The 18,831-nt window shown below is 32.5% G+C and overlaps 1 protein-coding gene across 2 annotated transcripts in view; it reads left to right on the top strand.

The window, feature by feature from the left end:
• Positions 1 to 18,831, top strand: part of CHD1 (chromodomain helicase DNA binding protein 1) — an 85,196-nt gene that overhangs the window by 46,852 nt on the left and 19,513 nt on the right. For both annotated transcript variants that reach the window (XM_068535677.1, XM_068535678.1), the window contains exons 13-28: positions 104 to 193; positions 1,079 to 1,269; positions 1,992 to 2,180; positions 3,501 to 3,663; positions 4,528 to 4,680; positions 6,396 to 6,467; positions 6,929 to 7,078; positions 9,991 to 10,139; positions 10,514 to 10,610; positions 10,730 to 10,825; positions 12,528 to 12,704; positions 15,216 to 15,376; positions 16,676 to 16,717; positions 17,411 to 17,541; positions 18,240 to 18,378; positions 18,602 to 18,752. In XM_068535677.1, coding sequence (XP_068391778.1) covers positions 104 to 193; positions 1,079 to 1,269; positions 1,992 to 2,180; positions 3,501 to 3,663; positions 4,528 to 4,680; positions 6,396 to 6,467; positions 6,929 to 7,078; positions 9,991 to 10,139; positions 10,514 to 10,610; positions 10,730 to 10,825; positions 12,528 to 12,704; positions 15,216 to 15,376; positions 16,676 to 16,717; positions 17,411 to 17,541; positions 18,240 to 18,378; positions 18,602 to 18,752 — 2,151 coding nt within the window. The remainder of the gene's footprint in view (positions 1 to 103; positions 194 to 1,078; positions 1,270 to 1,991; positions 2,181 to 3,500; positions 3,664 to 4,527; positions 4,681 to 6,395; positions 6,468 to 6,928; positions 7,079 to 9,990; positions 10,140 to 10,513; positions 10,611 to 10,729; positions 10,826 to 12,527; positions 12,705 to 15,215; positions 15,377 to 16,675; positions 16,718 to 17,410; positions 17,542 to 18,239; positions 18,379 to 18,601; positions 18,753 to 18,831) is intronic.

Below are 18,831 nucleotides of genomic sequence, written 5' to 3'. Positions count from 1 at the left end.
TAGTTTTTTGTGTATTTTGAATGGATTTTATTTTAGATATTCAAGTAACAGTATACTTTTTTTTACTGTTTGTCTTAAAATTGTCTTTGAAATTTCTTGATAGATAAGAACTCATGAATGGATGCATCCCCAGACCAAACGGTTAAAATTTAATATACTGTTAACAACTTATGAAATCTTATTGAAGGATAAGGTGTGTATTATCTGTGTTTCTCTGTTTAGTATATATCAGTGTTTTCTTTACCATATGTTGTGGATAGGATGAGAAGATAACTTAAATCAGGGGTCAGCAAATTAAAGCCTGTGAGTCAAATCTGGCTTATCTGTTTATTTTTTTTATGATCCTTGAAGTAAGAATAATTTTTACATTTTTAAAGTGTTGTAAAAACAAGCCAAAGAATATGAAACTAGTTTGGTGTAGTGTCTGTTGATTTGTGAAGTCTTTAAAGAGGAGGAAGATACTTAACAGGATTACGCTACCACTGGGTAAATGCTTTATAGCTATTGTCTTATTTAATTCTTCATAATTACTTTATAATATACTGCTGTCCCTATTGTGAAGAAAAGTCAAGTCTCAAGGAAGTTAATGAACTTGCCTAAGGTCATGCAACTGTTAAGTAGCAGAATCAGGTTTGTCTCTGTTTTAAGTCGGAGACCCACGTTTATGTATTGGAGATATACAATTCATAAAATTTATACAGTAAATTATAACTACACTTGGAGTAACACACTGTTCCAAATTTATTTTCTCCAAATTAACATTAATAGAGGTTTCTACTGGGCTTAGACTTAAAAATCTTCTGTAAAATTTTTAAATGATACTATAGTTTTTATTTTCAATATGTAAGCTGGTAAAAAAAATTTCATTTTATTATATTATACTTTGTTTTTCTAATGGCTCAATTAGTCATGGAAGGAACTTTATTTTGCATGTTGAGTTACTTGATTTGAAGATTCCAATAAATCTTAGAATAATACATAATTTTTATCTGAATATTAGACATAGGTTTGTTTTTAAATTTGCCTCATTTTAATGTTTCTCTCGAAATGTTAACTATGTTTTTCTGTTCATTTTAAGGCATTCCTTGGAGGTCTAAATTGGGCATTTATAGGTGTAGATGAAGCACATCGATTAAAGAATGATGATTCTCTTCTGTATAAAACTTTAATAGATTTTAAGTCCAATCACCGTCTTCTTATCACTGGAACTCCTCTGCAAAACTCCCTCAAAGAGCTCTGGTCTTTGCTACATTTCATTATGCCAGAAAAGTAAGATAAATTGAGATATACAATGTTAGTGTTAGTTTTGTATGCTAAGTTTAGCAGGAAAATAATTAGTGTAGGTAATAAGGTCAGAAGGAGGTTATATTGTCCCAAACATTGGACCAGGGATTATTAAGAAGAAACGAAATGGAAATGGGATGGAATATTTCATGTTTGAAATAATACTTTAATTTTTCAATTTTGTAAATAAATAAGCTTGAGCCACGTATGATAAATTACAACAGTTGATTTTGCCTGGGTTCAAAATATACCTTGCTTAAAAAATGGAAATAGTATCATTCTTAGTACTGAACGGTAGCAGTAACAACAGTAATGAGATGCTCTTAGAAAATTCCATTTTCTAAATGAGGAAAACCAGACTAAATAAGGATAAATAACTCGTCCAAGTTCACATACATATTTTCTTTGAATAGATTCAGAACTTTCTTTGAGAAATATTTTAGTGATAATTACTCCCGTATTTGAAAATATTTCATCTTTATTTAACTCAAGGAAAGTCAAAAATTATTTATAAAACAACTCCTTATATTTTACCTCTATATAGATATACAATAGATTTCTTGGAAGGATAGTTATTAGAAGTGATTAATTTTAGCTAATTTTTTTTTTCTAAAAATCTGTATTTTGTTTACATCTGACTATCCTGAAAAATCTCAAATGCATTTTGACTTCTTTTAGTGATTCTTCCATTTGCTTAAATTTTTAAGGTTTTCTTCCTGGGAAGATTTTGAAGAAGAACATGGCAAAGGCAGAGAATATGGTTATGCAAGCCTCCACAAGGAGCTTGAGCCATTTCTGTTACGCAGGGTTAAGAAAGATGTGGAAAAATCTCTTCCTGCCAAGGTTGAGCAGATTTTAAGAATGGAAATGAGTGCTTTACAGAAACAATATTACAAGTAAGCTGTAAACAGAGCACATGTTCTGAACATTTAATTGTACATAACCCCTGTCCTTGTCTCATCCAGGTGCCCCCCAGCCCCATTTGGGTCTTAGAGCAGTAACAATTCTTGAATTTTAGAATGGGTTTATTCTATGGCATATTGATTGAGGCAGAGAGATTTAATGGTATGTCCAAGATCACGGGTGACATAAGACTAAATAATTCATCTTATAACACATCATTAATTGCTTTTCTCTATTTCATACTATGTTACATTATGGAGGGTTTCTTTTTAAGTGTTAGGATTGCCATGATACCAAGGCATTATTATGTAATTATGATGACTATATAATTGACAGATAGAAGTAGAAGCCAGAAGAACAAACTTAGAACAAAATTTTAGGCCTCCCCTGCTTTTCGAAGAATGTTAATAATCATATTTTGTATAAATTATGTATGTTGGATCTATATAGTAACACTTCAAAGAATCAAAAAGAAATATCTGTCCTAATATCTGTTTAAACATCTAATTGCATAAAATGCACTGCTACATGCATTTGAATTCTCAGAAACATTTTATGACAAATGTGTGTCATCCACTTAAAAAATACATTTATTATATAAATTTTACATATTTTTATGGAAAATTTCAGACATATGCAAAATAGGGTAATATATTAAACTCCATCACTCAGCTTGGTTTTCAGCTCATAGCCAGTCTTATTTTATCTCTAGCCACCCCCACTGCCCCTATTTTCTGTCATTTTGAGGTAAATCAGATGTAATTGTTTCAAGTCCCTTCGAAGACTAACTTTGTAAAAAGGAAGAAAATAAAAGGTGTTAGTCAAGTTAGATCATGGTGAGAGAAAATGTTATGTATAATTTGCAGTAATAAAATAACCACTTAAAATTTTTCTCTAAGCTGCATGTGTATTGTGTAACTGTAATTTAGAGAAGGCAATGGAGCTAAACCAGATATCCTCATGCGGTATTAGGTGCCCAATGTAGTGAAATTTGTAGGAAGGTTAAGATAGATAATACAGTTGACCATTTTAAAAATAAATTTTGGGGGTAAGGGATTAATACACTATATTCACTGTGTTATGTTAAGCCTTTACTTTGTATAGTTAATGGTTCGGCTAACAAGTTATGTGTTCTCATGAGTCTTATGAATGAGGTTCATTAGTCTTGTGAACAGAGTTTGGTCCATTGTATATGCAGTTGAACTTCTTAATGGTGCAGTTTTGCTTTGGTACTTAATTGATTTTTTATGGTTTTAGAATTCATCCTGATAATTGTTCTGCTACATCATTTTCATAATCATTTTTCTAAACAGATGGATATTAACTAGAAATTACAAAGCCCTCAGCAAAGGTTCCAAGGGCAGTACCTCAGGCTTTTTGAATATTATGATGGAGCTAAAGAAATGTTGTAACCATTGCTACCTCATTAAACCACCAGATAATAATGAATTCTATAATAAACAGGAGGCCTTACAAGTAAGAATTTAAAAATTTTATTACTTTGTGGTAAAGCAAAATTCTAGAAACGTTTATTTCAGTTTTAACTGAAAATGGCACAGTGCTTTAATATATTGACTAGAAGTTCTCTTTGGTTAATGGTATATTTAAATAATGGTGCTGCTTATTTTTTAGTCTTTATAAAAAGATTTTAAAATTATAATTTATCCATTTAATCATTTTGATCATTTTTCTAAAAACAGATCTCTCTAACCATGGGCTGTCATACTTTATCCAGCAAAAACCCCTTAGTGTATTCTTCATTGTGGAAAAAATTCACTAATAGTGATTGTGCCGAATTCGTGACATGGCAAATGGTAGTCTTAAGAAGGGCATCTGGACCTTAGATCTTACCTTTCCTATCACTTCTGGAAGACAAATGAAGAGTGTGAAGAAGGCACAATTGTCATCCAGCCATAGTAGTGCTTTGAAGTGCGATCAGTGACTTATATATATAAATTAGAATACATTTTCGCACTCTTTCAAGACCTTTGATTACTTAGTTGTTGCTTCTTTCAGTGTATTGTTTTTCAGCTAAGATTTTTGGAGAAATGGTGTAATAACTGACAAATAGAGTGAAACAGTGCTTTTGTTTTTTTGTCTCCAGAAAATACAGCAAAAACCTAGGTGCTAAATGGCAAGGAAAATTTAGCTTAAGTCATAGAGCAAATTGATAAAGCTTCTAGAAAATTTCAAAAACTGAAATAAACTATTTCCAACATTATAAAAATTTAAAATTTCAATTTAAAATAATTAAAGAAACAGGTGTTGTGGGGCATTTGTTTAATTTGATATAGTTCTTTTAACGCGTCCTAACAGTTGTAATTTATTGTTTCTTTACAGCACTTAATCCGTAGTAGCGGAAAATTAATTCTTCTTGACAAACTGTTAATTCGTCTAAGAGAGCGAGGCAATAGAGTTCTTATTTTTTCTCAAATGGTGCGGATGTTAGATATACTTGCAGAATATTTGAAGTATCGTCAATTCCCCTTTCAAGTAAGCATTTCTTTTTGTCTTTTTTGTTGATTTAAATTTCATCTAATTCCTGGGCGTGTTCTACAAAATTACCTTTGAAATTCTTTTGTAAATGAAGAATAGATTTTATATAAATCATACTCTTTTTAAGAAAATAGATCTGTTAAAAAAATTTTTGTCATTTTTTTTTTTTTTTTCTTGACCTTATAGCAAAGCAGTTTTTCTTTTAAGTTTGTATTCCTCTCCTGTGTTCAAATGCTAAGGGGCAGCCTTATGTATTAGGCTTTAATCTTAGGAAGGACAAGAGAGAGCAGTTCTTATGAATGTTGCCAGGACTGTTGCAGATTCTGAAGATTATGAGCTCATAGTTATTCTAATGCATAGTTTGCTGAATAAAACTTACATGACTTTAGAAAATATATCAAAGACCAAAATGGGCTTACATTCCGTCTATTCAATATTTATTTTGAAATTCATTCAATATAATTACAGCTAATATGAATGAGTGTTTAATATTAGAGTCAGTCTTAGCACTTTACATCTAATTTATTTAATCCTTAGAGCAATTTTATGAACAGTACCTGGAACATAGCAAACACTCAGCATATACAGCTAATAAATGATGTATATTTAGTACAGGCAGTAAAATAGAAGCAGAATTATAATGATGAACCTCAATACACATAATCCCTGCTCTGCTGGAGCTTACAGTCTGGTGTGGGAGATAGCCATTAAGTAGGTAATTACAAATAAATGTAATGTTATGACTCTGGTAAGTGCTATGAAGAGCAGGTGTTGGGTGATATAAACTTGATTGAGATACATGTAGTCATTTAGGGGAAAAAGTAGAAAGAATGAAAGGTTTTACTAATTGTAATTTTTAGTGAAAAAGAAACATAATACTTTAAAAACTTTTTTGATTTTGGACATTCTTGTTTAGGTAATATTTAGTAAACACTCAATATGTCAGACACTGTGCTAAGTGTTTTACTATGTTCTCTAACTGAATCCTCTGTATGAAGGAAGTACACTACTTCCTATGTCCATTTACTGAGAAGGAAACTTACAAGGAGAAAAAGGCAAATTACTTGCCCAAGGCACCCATGAATACTCAGTATACTCAAATGTGGGCTATTCATCTAGAGCCCATGGTGCCCCAAATCAGTGATTCTCATACTTTAAAACAGAGGGTTTTTGCTGGATCCCTCTCTCACAGTTTTTGATTCAGTAGGTCTGAAATGGGTCTCAGTAATTTGCATTTCTAAGTTCTCAGGCGACATCAATGTGTTGGTCTGTAACCACACTGGACTCAGTGTTTTTTAAACTATGGGCTGTAACCCATTAATGGATCTGGGAATCAGTTTAATGGGTTGTACCAACTTTTTTTTTTTTTTTTTAATCATAAAATAATGAGGGTATATCACAGTACATTGTGTCATGAAACTTGCTTTGGGCATATAGCTGTATACTTCATTCACATGTAAAATGTATTCTTACGGTGGGTCTCAGGTAAAATGACAGCCAGTGCTATTATTTACTCTTAGCGAAAGCAGTTCCAGTGGTTAAGAGCACAGAGTTTGGAGACAGAATCCCTGGACGTTGCTTTCCTACCTATAAGTACCTTCTATTGTTAGCAAAAGCGATGCTTCATTTTCATACTTAATTTCATAATTGATTTTAATTCCTTTTTAAAGTTTTGATTTGTTACAATGCAGTATTTTAATGTTTTATTCCAGAGATTAGATGGGTCAATAAAAGGGGAGCTGAGGAAACAAGCTCTAGATCATTTTAATGCTGAAGGATCAGAGGTATGAATGCTTTTAAATTTTTATTGTAAATAAATTGTTTTAGTCGTTATTTTAGTCATACATAACTTGTAGTTTTTTATTGGTGGTAGCCAGTTTCAATTTGCAAATGAGGTTTTTAAATCAGTATTCTGTGTTAAATCTGAGGAATTTTACCCTTTCGTATCAATACTATTACAATATAGGACAGTTAGATTTGCTTCAAAATAAATTAGCCCACTTTGATTTAGAATTCTTTTTGAATTGTTTATTATTCCCATATATATATTTGTATTTTGGAGTCTTGTTGATTGGTTTTGTTAGATGTTTATATATTTTATTAGTAATTTTTAAAACTACCTTTCAGTTTTATTGGTAAAATACTTTTTAAATTCAGAAATTCAATTGTAAAATTCTCACATTGATTATTCACAGTCCCAGTTTAGAAAAATTTTAAATTGTGCCTATTTATTAATTCCTTACAGGATTTCTGCTTTTTGCTTTCCACAAGAGCTGGAGGTTTAGGAATTAACTTAGCCTCAGCTGACACTGTTGTTATATTTGATTCTGATTGGAATCCACAAAATGATCTTCAGGCACAGGCTAGAGCTCATCGAATTGGGCAAAAGAAACAGGTATTTTTTTATTCTCCTTATTTTACTCTTTTATTTTTATTTTTTTTAAGTTTTTTAAATAAAAATAAATAAATTTATTTATTTATTTACTTTTGGCTGTGTTGGGTCTTCGTTGCTGCACGCAGGCTTTCTCTAGTTGTGGCAAGTGGGGGCTACTCTTCATTGCAGTGTGCGGGCTTCTCATTGCAGTGGCTTCTCTTGCTGCGGAGCACAGGCTCTAGGCACACGGGCTTCAGTAGTTTTGGCTCGCAGGCTCTAGAGCACAGGCTCAGTAGTTGTGGCTTGCAGGCTCTGGAGCACAGGCTCGGTAGTTGTGGCGCACGGGCTTAGTTGCTCCGTGGCATGTGGGATCTTCCCAGACCAGCGATTGAACCCGTTTACCCTGTAGAGGCAGGTGGATTCTCACACCACCAGGGAAGCCCTATTTTACTCTTTTAGAATCTTTTTTATGATCAGTGTTTAGAAGTGATTTTGGTTTATCCTTCTGGTAAGATTGGAACAGTCATATTGCTATTGAACAGATAGGGTAGTGAGGAACTCAGATTTACCAGAATCACCTGGAAATTCTGACAGAACTGAGAAAAACTATGCCTAAATAAGATCATGCACTCTCTTTTGATCATAATTCTGTTTACAACTATAGAATACAGTGTTCTCCATTCAGTATATAAACTTTAAAATGTCTTCATATACTTATATTAAGTATTGAAAGAGTTTTGCTTAGTACATTGCTTCCTTTTTGTTAGGCTGTGTTTTATCCACGTGCCCACAAGATTCTCCATGCAAAAAAGCCATTCTCATAAGTTTCGTACAACTGTCTGGCACAGTTGTAATAAGCCCTTGAGAAAAACCGTCTGTCGTCCTTTTGATGTCTTGGTCCTTGTAATTTTAATTCATTTACCTCCATCTAGAGTAGTGTTCTCACACTTCTTCAAAGCAGGAGATATGAGCAAGTAGCACAAAAAGGCACGTTTTATTTACTTTTTAAACATTCATATTTTCTACTGAAAAATAAATCCATAATATAAAACTAAAAAAATTTTTTACTCAGATAATTCTTATAAAAGAGAGGGAAACTTGAAGTAGGGATAACAACATGCCAAGACAAATTATAGACTGTCAAAGATGAGAAAGTGAGGAAATAGGATATTCTCACAGGTGAGCTGGGCCTAATTTATATGTGAAAAGACAGCATATTCCTATATTATGAATGAGATGGAGAAAAGTGATTAATTGCACTGAACAGATACCTCCTATATTGAAATCCTCAACACATGGCTAGACTAAACATTCCACTTATACTACTTAAAGACCTTGGCTACCACATTTTCTAATACAGGATAGAAAATAGAGGATACATATTAGGAAAAGAACCAGTAAGACAAGATACTATAGAAAGCTGTGTGGTAGACCTCTGGGATGAATACCTAAATAAGATCACAAAATAATGCAATACAGATTTCCTACCATTGTGTTAACAAAAATTTTTAAACATAGGTATATATATGAAATATATTTTTATTATTAATGAGATAAATTCTTTATTATTTCATTATTGGTGACATATAAGATTCCTGTGCTTCATGTACTTGCTATTTTAGTAGTAGTTGGTTCTAAATCTGATCAAAGGAGTCTAAGATCTCCTTTTAAATATTTGCATGCAGCAACTACAAAGTGAGTAGTTGTAGGTTACTAATACAGATGAGTTTTGTTGGTGACCCAATACTATAAATGTTTAGAAATAACTTTTGATAAAGATCCAAATAATACAATATCCAGTTATCTACTGATTTACACAGTAGTTCCAATCCTGAAAAAATTAGTGTGTATTGTAACTTTGTAAAAACGCTTCATGTTTATATTAAAATAGTTATAATTTAGACTCATGATAATTTAGAACAGTTTTTAAAAATCATTTGGAAGACTCAAAAGGCGTAGGATAATTTTTCATTGAGCCAAAATGTCCAGTTTAATGAAGAATGCCTGGTATCCCAGGTCCCTGTGCTCTAAATGCTGGTAAGCCCACCTAATCACTGAAAACTAAAAATGTTTCCATAAATTTTCAAAATATCCCTATATGGTGGTATTGTTTGATATAGAACCACTGACCTTGAGAAGTAGGGCAGAATTACTACACATCAATTTTTGTCTATTTTGGAAAACTTTTTCTTTTTCTTTTTTTTTAATGGCAGGGCTTCATCATTAACTTGGCAAGTGATTTGTGGAATTTTGGATTATTGGAATGATGAAACATTAATCAGAATTAAGGGAACTGGTATAAGGTTGTCATAAGTTTATTACCATTCCCCCTCCTTCCCAGCTAAAAGATAATTTAAAAATTACTGTCATTCCTTTAAAAAAAGGAAAAGAAGCAAATAGAGTCTACTAACCAAAATGTAAGAAGGAAGGACATACTCTGAGTCTTTAAATTGAAGAAACTTAGTTTTATATTTTTAAATTTTCATATTGCTTTTTTTTTTTAGAAATTTAAATTTATTTATTTATTTATTTATTTAGCCTGTGGTGGGTCTTCGTTTCTGTGCAAGGGCTTTCTCCAGTTGCGGCGAGCGGGGGCCACTCTTCATCGCGGTGCGCGGGCCTCTCACTGTCGCGGCCTCTCCCGTTGTGGAGCACAGGCCCCAGACGTGCAGGCTCAGCAGTTGTGGCTCACGGGCCTAACCACTCCGCGGCATGTGGGATCTTCCCTGACTGGGGCACGAACCCGTGTCCCCTGCATTGGCAGGTGGACTCTTAACCACTGCGCCACCAGGGAAGCCCCTCATATTGCTTTCAACCAGTGAAAATTTCACGTCGGATGAACATCAGTCTGTGTACCAATATTTGGGCATTTAACATTAGCAAAACGAATCCTTTTTACTGCACTTTAAGTTTCATCGTGTGTATCTTTACAGGTGAACATTTATCGTCTAGTTACAAAGGGATCAGTTGAAGAGGATATTCTTGAAAGGGCCAAAAAGAAGATGGTTTTAGATCATCTTGTGATTCAAAGAATGGACACAACTGGGAAGACAGTATTACACACAGGTTCTGCTCCCTCAAGGTAGTTACTTTACTTAAAAAAAAAGTCCTTTTAGAATCATACTATACTCATTTTTCTGAAATGTTACATAGTGTAAACAGGTCATTGAAGTACTATATTTAGTGTTGTTATTTTATTTTTTAAAGCACTGAGCTAATTTCTCGTCAATGGCATACATTCAGTACATGGTTTCACCACTCTAGTTTTGTAATCTTGGGGGAAAACCCTAAGCTTCAAGTTCTTTAGTTTTAAAATAAGTATACTAGTAATGCTTCACTTATCTATGTCATATTAACTGTTGTAAAGGTGACTATGTCAATAATTCATAGAAGTGCTATGTAAATGTTAAATTTGTGACTGTTAGTGTTAAGTATTTTTGTTTTTCCTGATTTTAGTTCTACTCCTTTCAATAAAGAAGAGTTATCAGCCATTTTAAAGTTTGGTGCTGAGGAACTTTTTAAGGAGCCCGAGGGAGAAGAACAAGAGCCCCAGGTAAAACAAACAAAAACAAACTTGTCTCAAAATGTGTCATTTTTTAAGCCATAAATGTAAAGTATATTTATTTTAAAACATAAAGCATATTTAAAATAAAGATTTCTTTCTTATTTTAGGAAATGGATATAGATGAAATCTTGAAGAGGGCTGAAACTCATGAAAATGAACCAGGACCTTTAACTGTAGGAGATGAATTACTTTCTCAGTTCAAGGTAGTTTTCTTTTTTAATTTTTCTTTATATAAATTGATAAGGGATGATTTTTTTTTTTGTCATTTAGTGTTTTATTCATCTTTTCTTTCTTTAAGCAGGATCAGCATGATAATCTAAAAAAATGTTAAAAACATCTTTGTCTTAAAATTTGCTTTGGTGTATAAAAATTTTTCTTTCTTATTCTGACAAACCAGTAGTGACCTGATTTGAAAGGGACCAAATCATTTATGAACAGTTACATTTTCATGACTGAAGACTTTAGCTAATCTTTATTGGAGCAGTTTTTGACATCAGATTAATTTAAGCATTATCACAACTAAGAAAACTCAAGTTTTCAAGTTTGACTCAAATCAGTCAGACAAAGTAAGCAGTAACACTGACAAATACCCCTGGTTAGGTGAGGGCTAAAAGGTTGCAAGGAGTCCTAAAGTCAACCAGCCTCATAAAGTGTGTGCCAGTTGTTTAACATAAAGAAGCAGGTTCCTCTATATCCTAGCCATTTCCTACAACCTGAGGTTTTTAAGAGTCAGTTAATGTCATTCATTCATTTCACACATATTTATTGTGCACCTGCAATGTGCCACACACAGACACAGCAGTGAATAGAAACTTTTGCAATTTTAATGGATCACCCTGGCTGCAATGCAGAGGATCATTCTGGCTGCAGTGCAGAGGATTTACTGTAGTAGGCAAGAATTGAAGCAGGAAGAAAAGTTAGAAGACTATTTCAGTAATCCTGGTGAGAGGTAAAGTTTTCTGGAACCGGCACTCACTCTGGGTATTGTCTAATGAACTTTTGTTTTTTTACACATTGTTATACTATTTGCTTTTAATTTGACTAATTGGCAATTTGAAAAAGTCACTGATAAGTTAACTTGAATAAATACAGATTATGTTTATACCAGTGAGTTGCCACTCATACACAGCTGGCTTTAAGGCTATCATCAACATTTAGATAGCATACATGAGAGAACAAGCACTATATTTTCAGCCCCATTCCTTATATAGCATGAGCATAGTTTTCTTGTCTTTTCAGTTATCTGTAAGCTTTAATGTACTAGTATTGGCAGTTAGCTTTAATGAGTGCTTTCTGTGTACCAGACTCTGTGCAGTTCTTTAAATGCATTATCTTACTTAATCCTCACAAAAGTTAGTGAGCTCTTACTAGCCCCCTGTTTTCAGAGTTGAATAAACTAGGGCTTAGGGAACCTAAATAAATTTATCTGTGGTCTCAGAGCTCCTTGTGTCTTGTCATTAGCTCTTTAGGTACTTCGTTTATGATCATAAAAAAAAGAATTTTGGGTTTTTCTATAGCGCTTTGTAATTAATGGACTGGTGTGGTAATTTCTGCAGAAGGTGATTTAGCGTATTACTCTATAAATTACTTTGTTGTTACTCTGTTAACTTCCTCTAGTTCTGTTATTAGTAATAATTTTGTTGATAAGCAAGGCAAAAGAGAATCATTCCTGGAAGAGAATTCTTAGAAGTCATTTGGTTTGATCTACTTTGACCTCATGAAGAAATAAACTTAGCTTAGCAATCATATTTGGTTTAACCCATAGTCATATTCATTATCCTGAGGCTATTTAAGTTATATTATCTTATTCTGGTATGCCTCTTCCTTCCTGCTAAAAAAGAAAAATATAATTTAAGGATGAGTTCTTCTTTAATCTTATTCTGCTAAAATTCTGGAATTTATCAGGTTGCCAACTTTTCAAATATGGATGAGGATGACATTGAGTTGGAACCTGAAAGAAATTCAAAGAATTGGGAAGAAATCATTCCTGAAGATCAAAGAAGACGATTAGAAGAGGAAGAAAGACAAAAGGAACTTGAAGAAATTTATATGCTCCCCAGAATGAGAAACTGTGCAAAACAGGTGACTTTCTAATTTAAAAGATATTTCTGTATTGTAAGAGTATTTACATATGGACTGTCTTTTTAGTTTAGAGAAATATTGATTCTTAGCTTTTTTTTTTTTCCCTAGTAATGACTTCATCTGATTTAATAATGCCTGTCTCATAAAATGAGTTGGAAAGTGTTCCCTCCTCTTCTATTTTTGGGAAGAGTTTGTGTAGGATAAGTTATTATTTTCTCGTTAAATGTTTGGCAGTGTTAGGGAAACTATCTAGGCCTTTAAGTGTCTAAAGGTGTAAACTTGGATCATTAAATCAAGACTTTCCGTTTCTAATATTAGCATTTAATGCTGCAAGTTTCCCACTAAGCACTACCTTTTCTAAATCTCCTAAATTTTGATTTTTGTCGTGTTCTCATTTTCATTTATTTCAAAATATTTTCCGATATCTTTTGTGACTTCCTCTGTGACCCATAGGGTTTTTTTAGAAGTGTGTTGTTTAATTTTCAAATATTTGGGAGATTTGTCAAGTATCTTTGCTATTGATTTCTAGTTTAATTCTTTTATGGTCAGAGAGCATACCTTGTGTGATTTGAAGTTTTAGAGATTTGTTGGTGTTTATTTTATGGCCCAAATGAACAAAATGGTAGATTTTTAAATAATGGTAGCAGCGCCATGCCAAGCTATATTGGGTCCTGTGGCAAAAGGAAAAACTTTAATGTTAGAGCTCTTTGCGTTAACTTCTGTTTTTAGACTACTGTTGCATTACAAGATTATTTGTCCTGATTACTGAATTTTTTGGTATCTCCTTAAATTTTGAGTCTGAGGGAAATGAGGAACCCACCCTACCCTAATCCTTGCCCTGCTAGTTTTTTGTTTTCTTTTTCTTTTCCTACAACTGTATTAGGTCTTCTTCTGTGTCCTCGGTTCAGTAGGTGAGAAGGGTCTGGCCAGGCTTTCTGCCTGTCCCCTCAAAGGTGACTACTCTCTTTCTCTAGGCCTTCACCATGAAGGAAAGTTTTCTGTAATCTCCAGCCCTGTTTCCAGTCTGTCTCATGAGCAGCTGGTGGAGGTTTGTGGAGAAGCGCCTGAGAGTGGGTACAGGTTCTCCCTGTGTCTTTGGTTCCCAGGGATCCTCTGCTCTCATGGTAGCTCACACTCAGTCTTTAGCAAATATTAGCTGACTTTCCTCTTTCCTGCTTGAATGGTACTTGATGTCTGCCATTCATGCTCTTCACAAGTGAGCCAGTGTCCAAGTTCCATCTCTTCTTATAATCTGCTTTATTTCCTTATATTTTAGACTACTAGATTGCCTTGTGATTTTGATGTGTGTAATAAAAGTTATTATTTTGTAGATTAGATTTGTTGTTAGAGCGGGAGCAGCCTACCAACTTTTATATCCCAGGCAGAAATGGAGCCAAGTAATTTGTGTTTGGCCTGAGAGTAATTGTATGTGTAGTTTCTTGTTTGTGTTTATTTCTGCAAACCCCTTAGTGGTTTCTTTTTATAGTGCAAGGGAAGCACAGCATTATATTAGATCTAGTGAAAGGATGGGAGAAGGTTAGAACAAATAAGAACTAAATACCATCATTGACTTTCAATTAGCTTTCAGCATATTAGGGATTCAGAATATGTATTGAGGCTTTGGAAGAACTCCAAAGACTTGCAGGAAAAATGTCTGTCCACTCAGAGATATCATAGTAATAATATTATTACAGTATATAGTATACATAATTCTAGTATTTTTTTAATACATATCATTTGCCAGGTTTAATTGGAGTCATTAATTTGGGACTTGCTTTCTTCCTTTTGGCAGTATATAATGAATGTTAGTCATTCTACAAAATTTTTAATGGCTTCTCAGCTTTCTGTTGTATAGATTATTTGATCTTTTTTTTGATGAACATTTAGATTGTTTGCAATGTTTTTTTTAAATTTTTATGATAAAAATGACTTGGCCAGTGTTCCTTTACACTTCTGATATCAAGAAAAATGCCTAGTACGGACGTTGCTGGGTCAGCAGAATGATAAATTTTAAGACGTTTGATACGATATTGCCACATTGCCCTCTGTCCCAGTTTAAATACACACCAGAGCTGTTTGACTGTTATTCTATACCAGTACCAGTCTTGGCTGTTATTGCTTAGTTAGTATTGGTCTAGTTGATGGATTAAAGAAAGAACTACATTGCACTGTAACTTTAATTCACATTTTAAGAAATATACCAATGAGGTTGTATAATTCTGTGTTTATGTTATTTGATTGCTTTTTAATAACCTTTCATATATTTTTACAAAAGGATAATGGGTATTTTCCTGCTGATTTATGAGAATGTTTTAAGTGTTAAGGCTGTTAATAACTCTTTGTCATTAATGTGCTATATTTTTTCTGTTTTGTTTGCTTTTTAATTTTGTTTATAGAATATTTTTGATACGTATTTGTTAATTTTGTCAATGTTTTATAATGTTTTCTTTGCCCTTAACATAGAAGCCTGCTTTACTTAAACTTGGGCAAAATTTTATTTTCAAATTCCAGATTAGTTTCAATGGAAGTGAAGGGAGGCGCAGTAGAAGTAGGAGATACTCTGGATCTGATAGTGATTCAGTCTCAGAAAGGAAAAGGCCAAAGAAACGTGGAAGACCACGAACTATCCCTCGGGAAAATATTAAAGGATTTAGTGATGCAGAAATTCGGCGGTAAGATGACATAAGACCATTTTTACTTCAACTTGCTTTTAGTAGGGGGTGAAATTAAAACAAATTCCATAAATTTTAAAGATTAAGATGAAAGTTTTAAGGAGGCAAATATATGATAATTGTGTAGGGATTGGGTGGTTCTGCTTTTGATTGTTCTTTATAACTATGGGTAAAAAATGAGTTTGCCATTAATCTTTGCTGTGTTATTTATTGGTTACTCTATTTAGACAGCTAAATTATTTTGGTTTTATTAATGTGGTTCAGAATAGTGGCCCTTTTGAATAATGAATGTATATTTCAGTACATTAGATTATTTATTAAAAATTCTGACTGTATTTATGACTCCCAACATTACTCTTTACGTGGGAGTAATTTACTTCCATATTTTTCTAGTTTTTTTACACTGAGGTGATTGGTTTTTTCAAACTAACCATGTTAAAAGTGTTTCTGATATGTCCAAATAGGAGTTGAGGTAAGATTGGCCAGGCAGGATAAATTGTAGTTTTCTTTCAAAATATGTTTGTTCATATATACAGATTTATTTAAGGGGAATGGGATAGCAGCTTACTTTGTTTATGTAATATTTTTGCATATGAAATTTGTGAAAGGTTGTTCGTTGTTGTATTTTGAGAGTTTGTTGTTTCTTTCAAGCCATTGTAACTCTTTTCTTCTAAATCTTAGACCTGACTGATAAAGTTCTTCCTCATTTTTTTCTACCAGAAAACTAAATATATTGTTAGATTTTGTTTAGGGTACTTTTGTGACCACGTGATTTGCTGGACTTTCTGTCTCTAGTTGAAGAGGCATTTCAACTTCTACTTTTCCTGGATATTTTCCCCCATCCATCAACCACTTGGGTAGCTTTGTTCTTAAGTAATATTTATTTTTCCATTGTTGGTATAATACCATACATCTGAATTAAAGCTATACTCAGTAAACTTTTATCTACACTTGAAATGTGAGGAGGTGTAATATGATTGATAATTCTGGAGACACTTCCTCTGGTAGCCTTGAACCTTTTTTGTCTTGTGAAAAAAATAATTTCTAAAATAAAATTTAGCTTCTGTTTTATTTATATTGGTTTCTAAACATCATCCTGGGTGTTAAAAAATATATCTTGTCTTACGTGGTTCATCTTAATGTTTTAATGTTTTGATTCTAGCATAGTTTATTCATTTTTGTTAGTAACAGTGCCTTGAACTAATTTTTATACTAACAAGTATTATTTCTATATATTTATATCTATTTTATAACGAATAGTGAAGCCCACATTTAAACCAAACAATTAATTTCTGTTAGGTTTATCAAGAGTTACAAGAAATTTGGTGGCCCTCTGGAAAGGTAAATACATCTGTCATTCTCAGTAGAATTATAGAATGTATCACATGCTGTCAGCTTTATTTGTACTACTGTTAAATTTGCTGTAAAAGGTTTTTACAAAGTTAACCTGTAGAAAGCAAATTTCAGATAGATTTTTGAAAGCTTTTTGTACTATCCTTAATCCTTTCTAGTCTCTAAAGTTTTACCTACAAATGAAGTTTTCTATAAAATACATGGCCTGTAAAACATTTGCATTTTTATAATTGTAAGCTACTTTTCAAATGCTTTTTCTTACTTTTTCATCACAAGCTTATAAAATAGCAGATTCATCCGTAGAGAAGCTAGGTTGCTAACCTAGCCTCTGACTTAAAGACCAATTTTGTTTAACAGTTATTCTCAATAACTGCTATAACCACTATCTTAATTATAGAGTGGCAGAGACTCAAATTGGTTTAATTCTATTTTTCTCCCCAAAACTCCATCTTAAAATAGAGATATTTTCAGTTTTATTTTGGGATGACTTGCATGAAGTTACAATGAAATACTTACATAATTATTTTAAATGATGAAAAAAATGTTTTGAACATTTATTATTCATATTTTCTCAGTGTATAGTAATAAAAAAATTATAGAACTTTACTCTTATAATATCTGTCTTAAATGGCTCCATTTTATTCTGCATATTTACCTGAAAATTGTATTATTTTATTACAGATTAGATGCAATTGCTCGAGATGCTGAATTAGTTGATAAGTCAGAGACAGACCTCAGACGACTAGGAGAATTGGTACATAATGGTTGCATTAAAGCTTTAAAGGACAATTCTTCAGGAACAGAACGAACAGGTAATACTAAAATGAAAGTGATTTAAAGAGAGGTAAATGGAATTTTCAAAATATGCTTTTATTGAGTTAGTTAGGTATTATATCTTAAGTTACCTATTCATTAGTCTTAAAAGATGCTTTATAAAACAAAGCAAGGCCATTTCTGGGTAATAGAAAATGGGCGGCAGAATTGTATTATTGAAGGCAGTAGAATCCATCTGCCTGGTATATTTTCTGGCTGGGAGGTAACATCAGGAATTATTGTTAGTTGTACTATATTTTTAGTATAGATGAGATATTATAAGTGTACACATGTGATAATGGTTTTAGCATAGTTACTTCATTATACTTATTTTGTAATTCATCTATCTAAATAAAAATAGATTCAGTAATTAGATGTACTGAAAAAAATCATACTGGAACTCTTATTTAGAAAGGCTGACATATTAATAGATTGATGTATCTTATGCATTTGCTAAAGTACATGAAATGCTTTTTGTGAATCTTTGTGTGCTATATTATAATCAGTAGTATGTACTGAAAAATCTCGAGTGAAATTTAGGTTTGCCAGCAAGCCTCCCCTTAACACAAATAAGTAATACTTAAAAATATAGGTAAATAAGTAATAGTACTTATTTATATAAGTAATAATATATTTTGCTTTGTGTTTCGTAGTATATATTTTATACTTTTTAATATCCTTTTTCAAATAAATTAAGGTGGTAGACTTGGAAAAGTAAAGGGTCCAACGTTCCGAATATCAGGAGTACAGGTGAATGCCAAGCTAGTCATCTCCCATGAAGAAGAATTAATACCGTTGCACAAATCCATTCCTTCAGATCCAGAAGAAAGAAAGCAGTGAGTTGTTTACTTTTTCCATTGTAAAATATTTGTTGTTATTCAATAATTTGGATATGAATGTATGTTAAAAATGTTTTTTATGCCATTGGCCAATTTGAATAAAATGTTTTTAAAAATAAAGCATAGTATTTTGAAGTTGTAATGACTCAGATATGTTTTTCAAAATTAATTTTTAATAAGGCAATTATAACTTGACAGTGGCTGTTAACTTTAATGATAGGTATATCATCCCATGCCACACGAAGGCAGCTCATTTTGATATAGACTGGGGCAAAGAAGATGATTCCAATTTGTTAATTGGTATCTACGAATACGGATATGGAAGCTGGGAAATGATTAAAATGGATCCTGACCTCAGTCTGACACACAAGGTACTTAAATATTTCTTGATTCTGTTGACCACTGATGTTAAATTGAATTTTTTGCGTTTAAATTATGTTAGAAATAAAC

The sequence above is a fragment of the Eschrichtius robustus genome, chromosome 2, assembly GCF_028021215.1.
Source record: "Eschrichtius robustus isolate mEscRob2 chromosome 2, mEscRob2.pri, whole genome shotgun sequence".
Taxonomy (NCBI): Eukaryota; Metazoa; Chordata; class Mammalia; order Artiodactyla; family Eschrichtiidae; genus Eschrichtius; species Eschrichtius robustus.
Note: the sequence above shows the minus strand (reverse complement) of the source record. Positions and strands in the feature narration are given on the sequence as shown.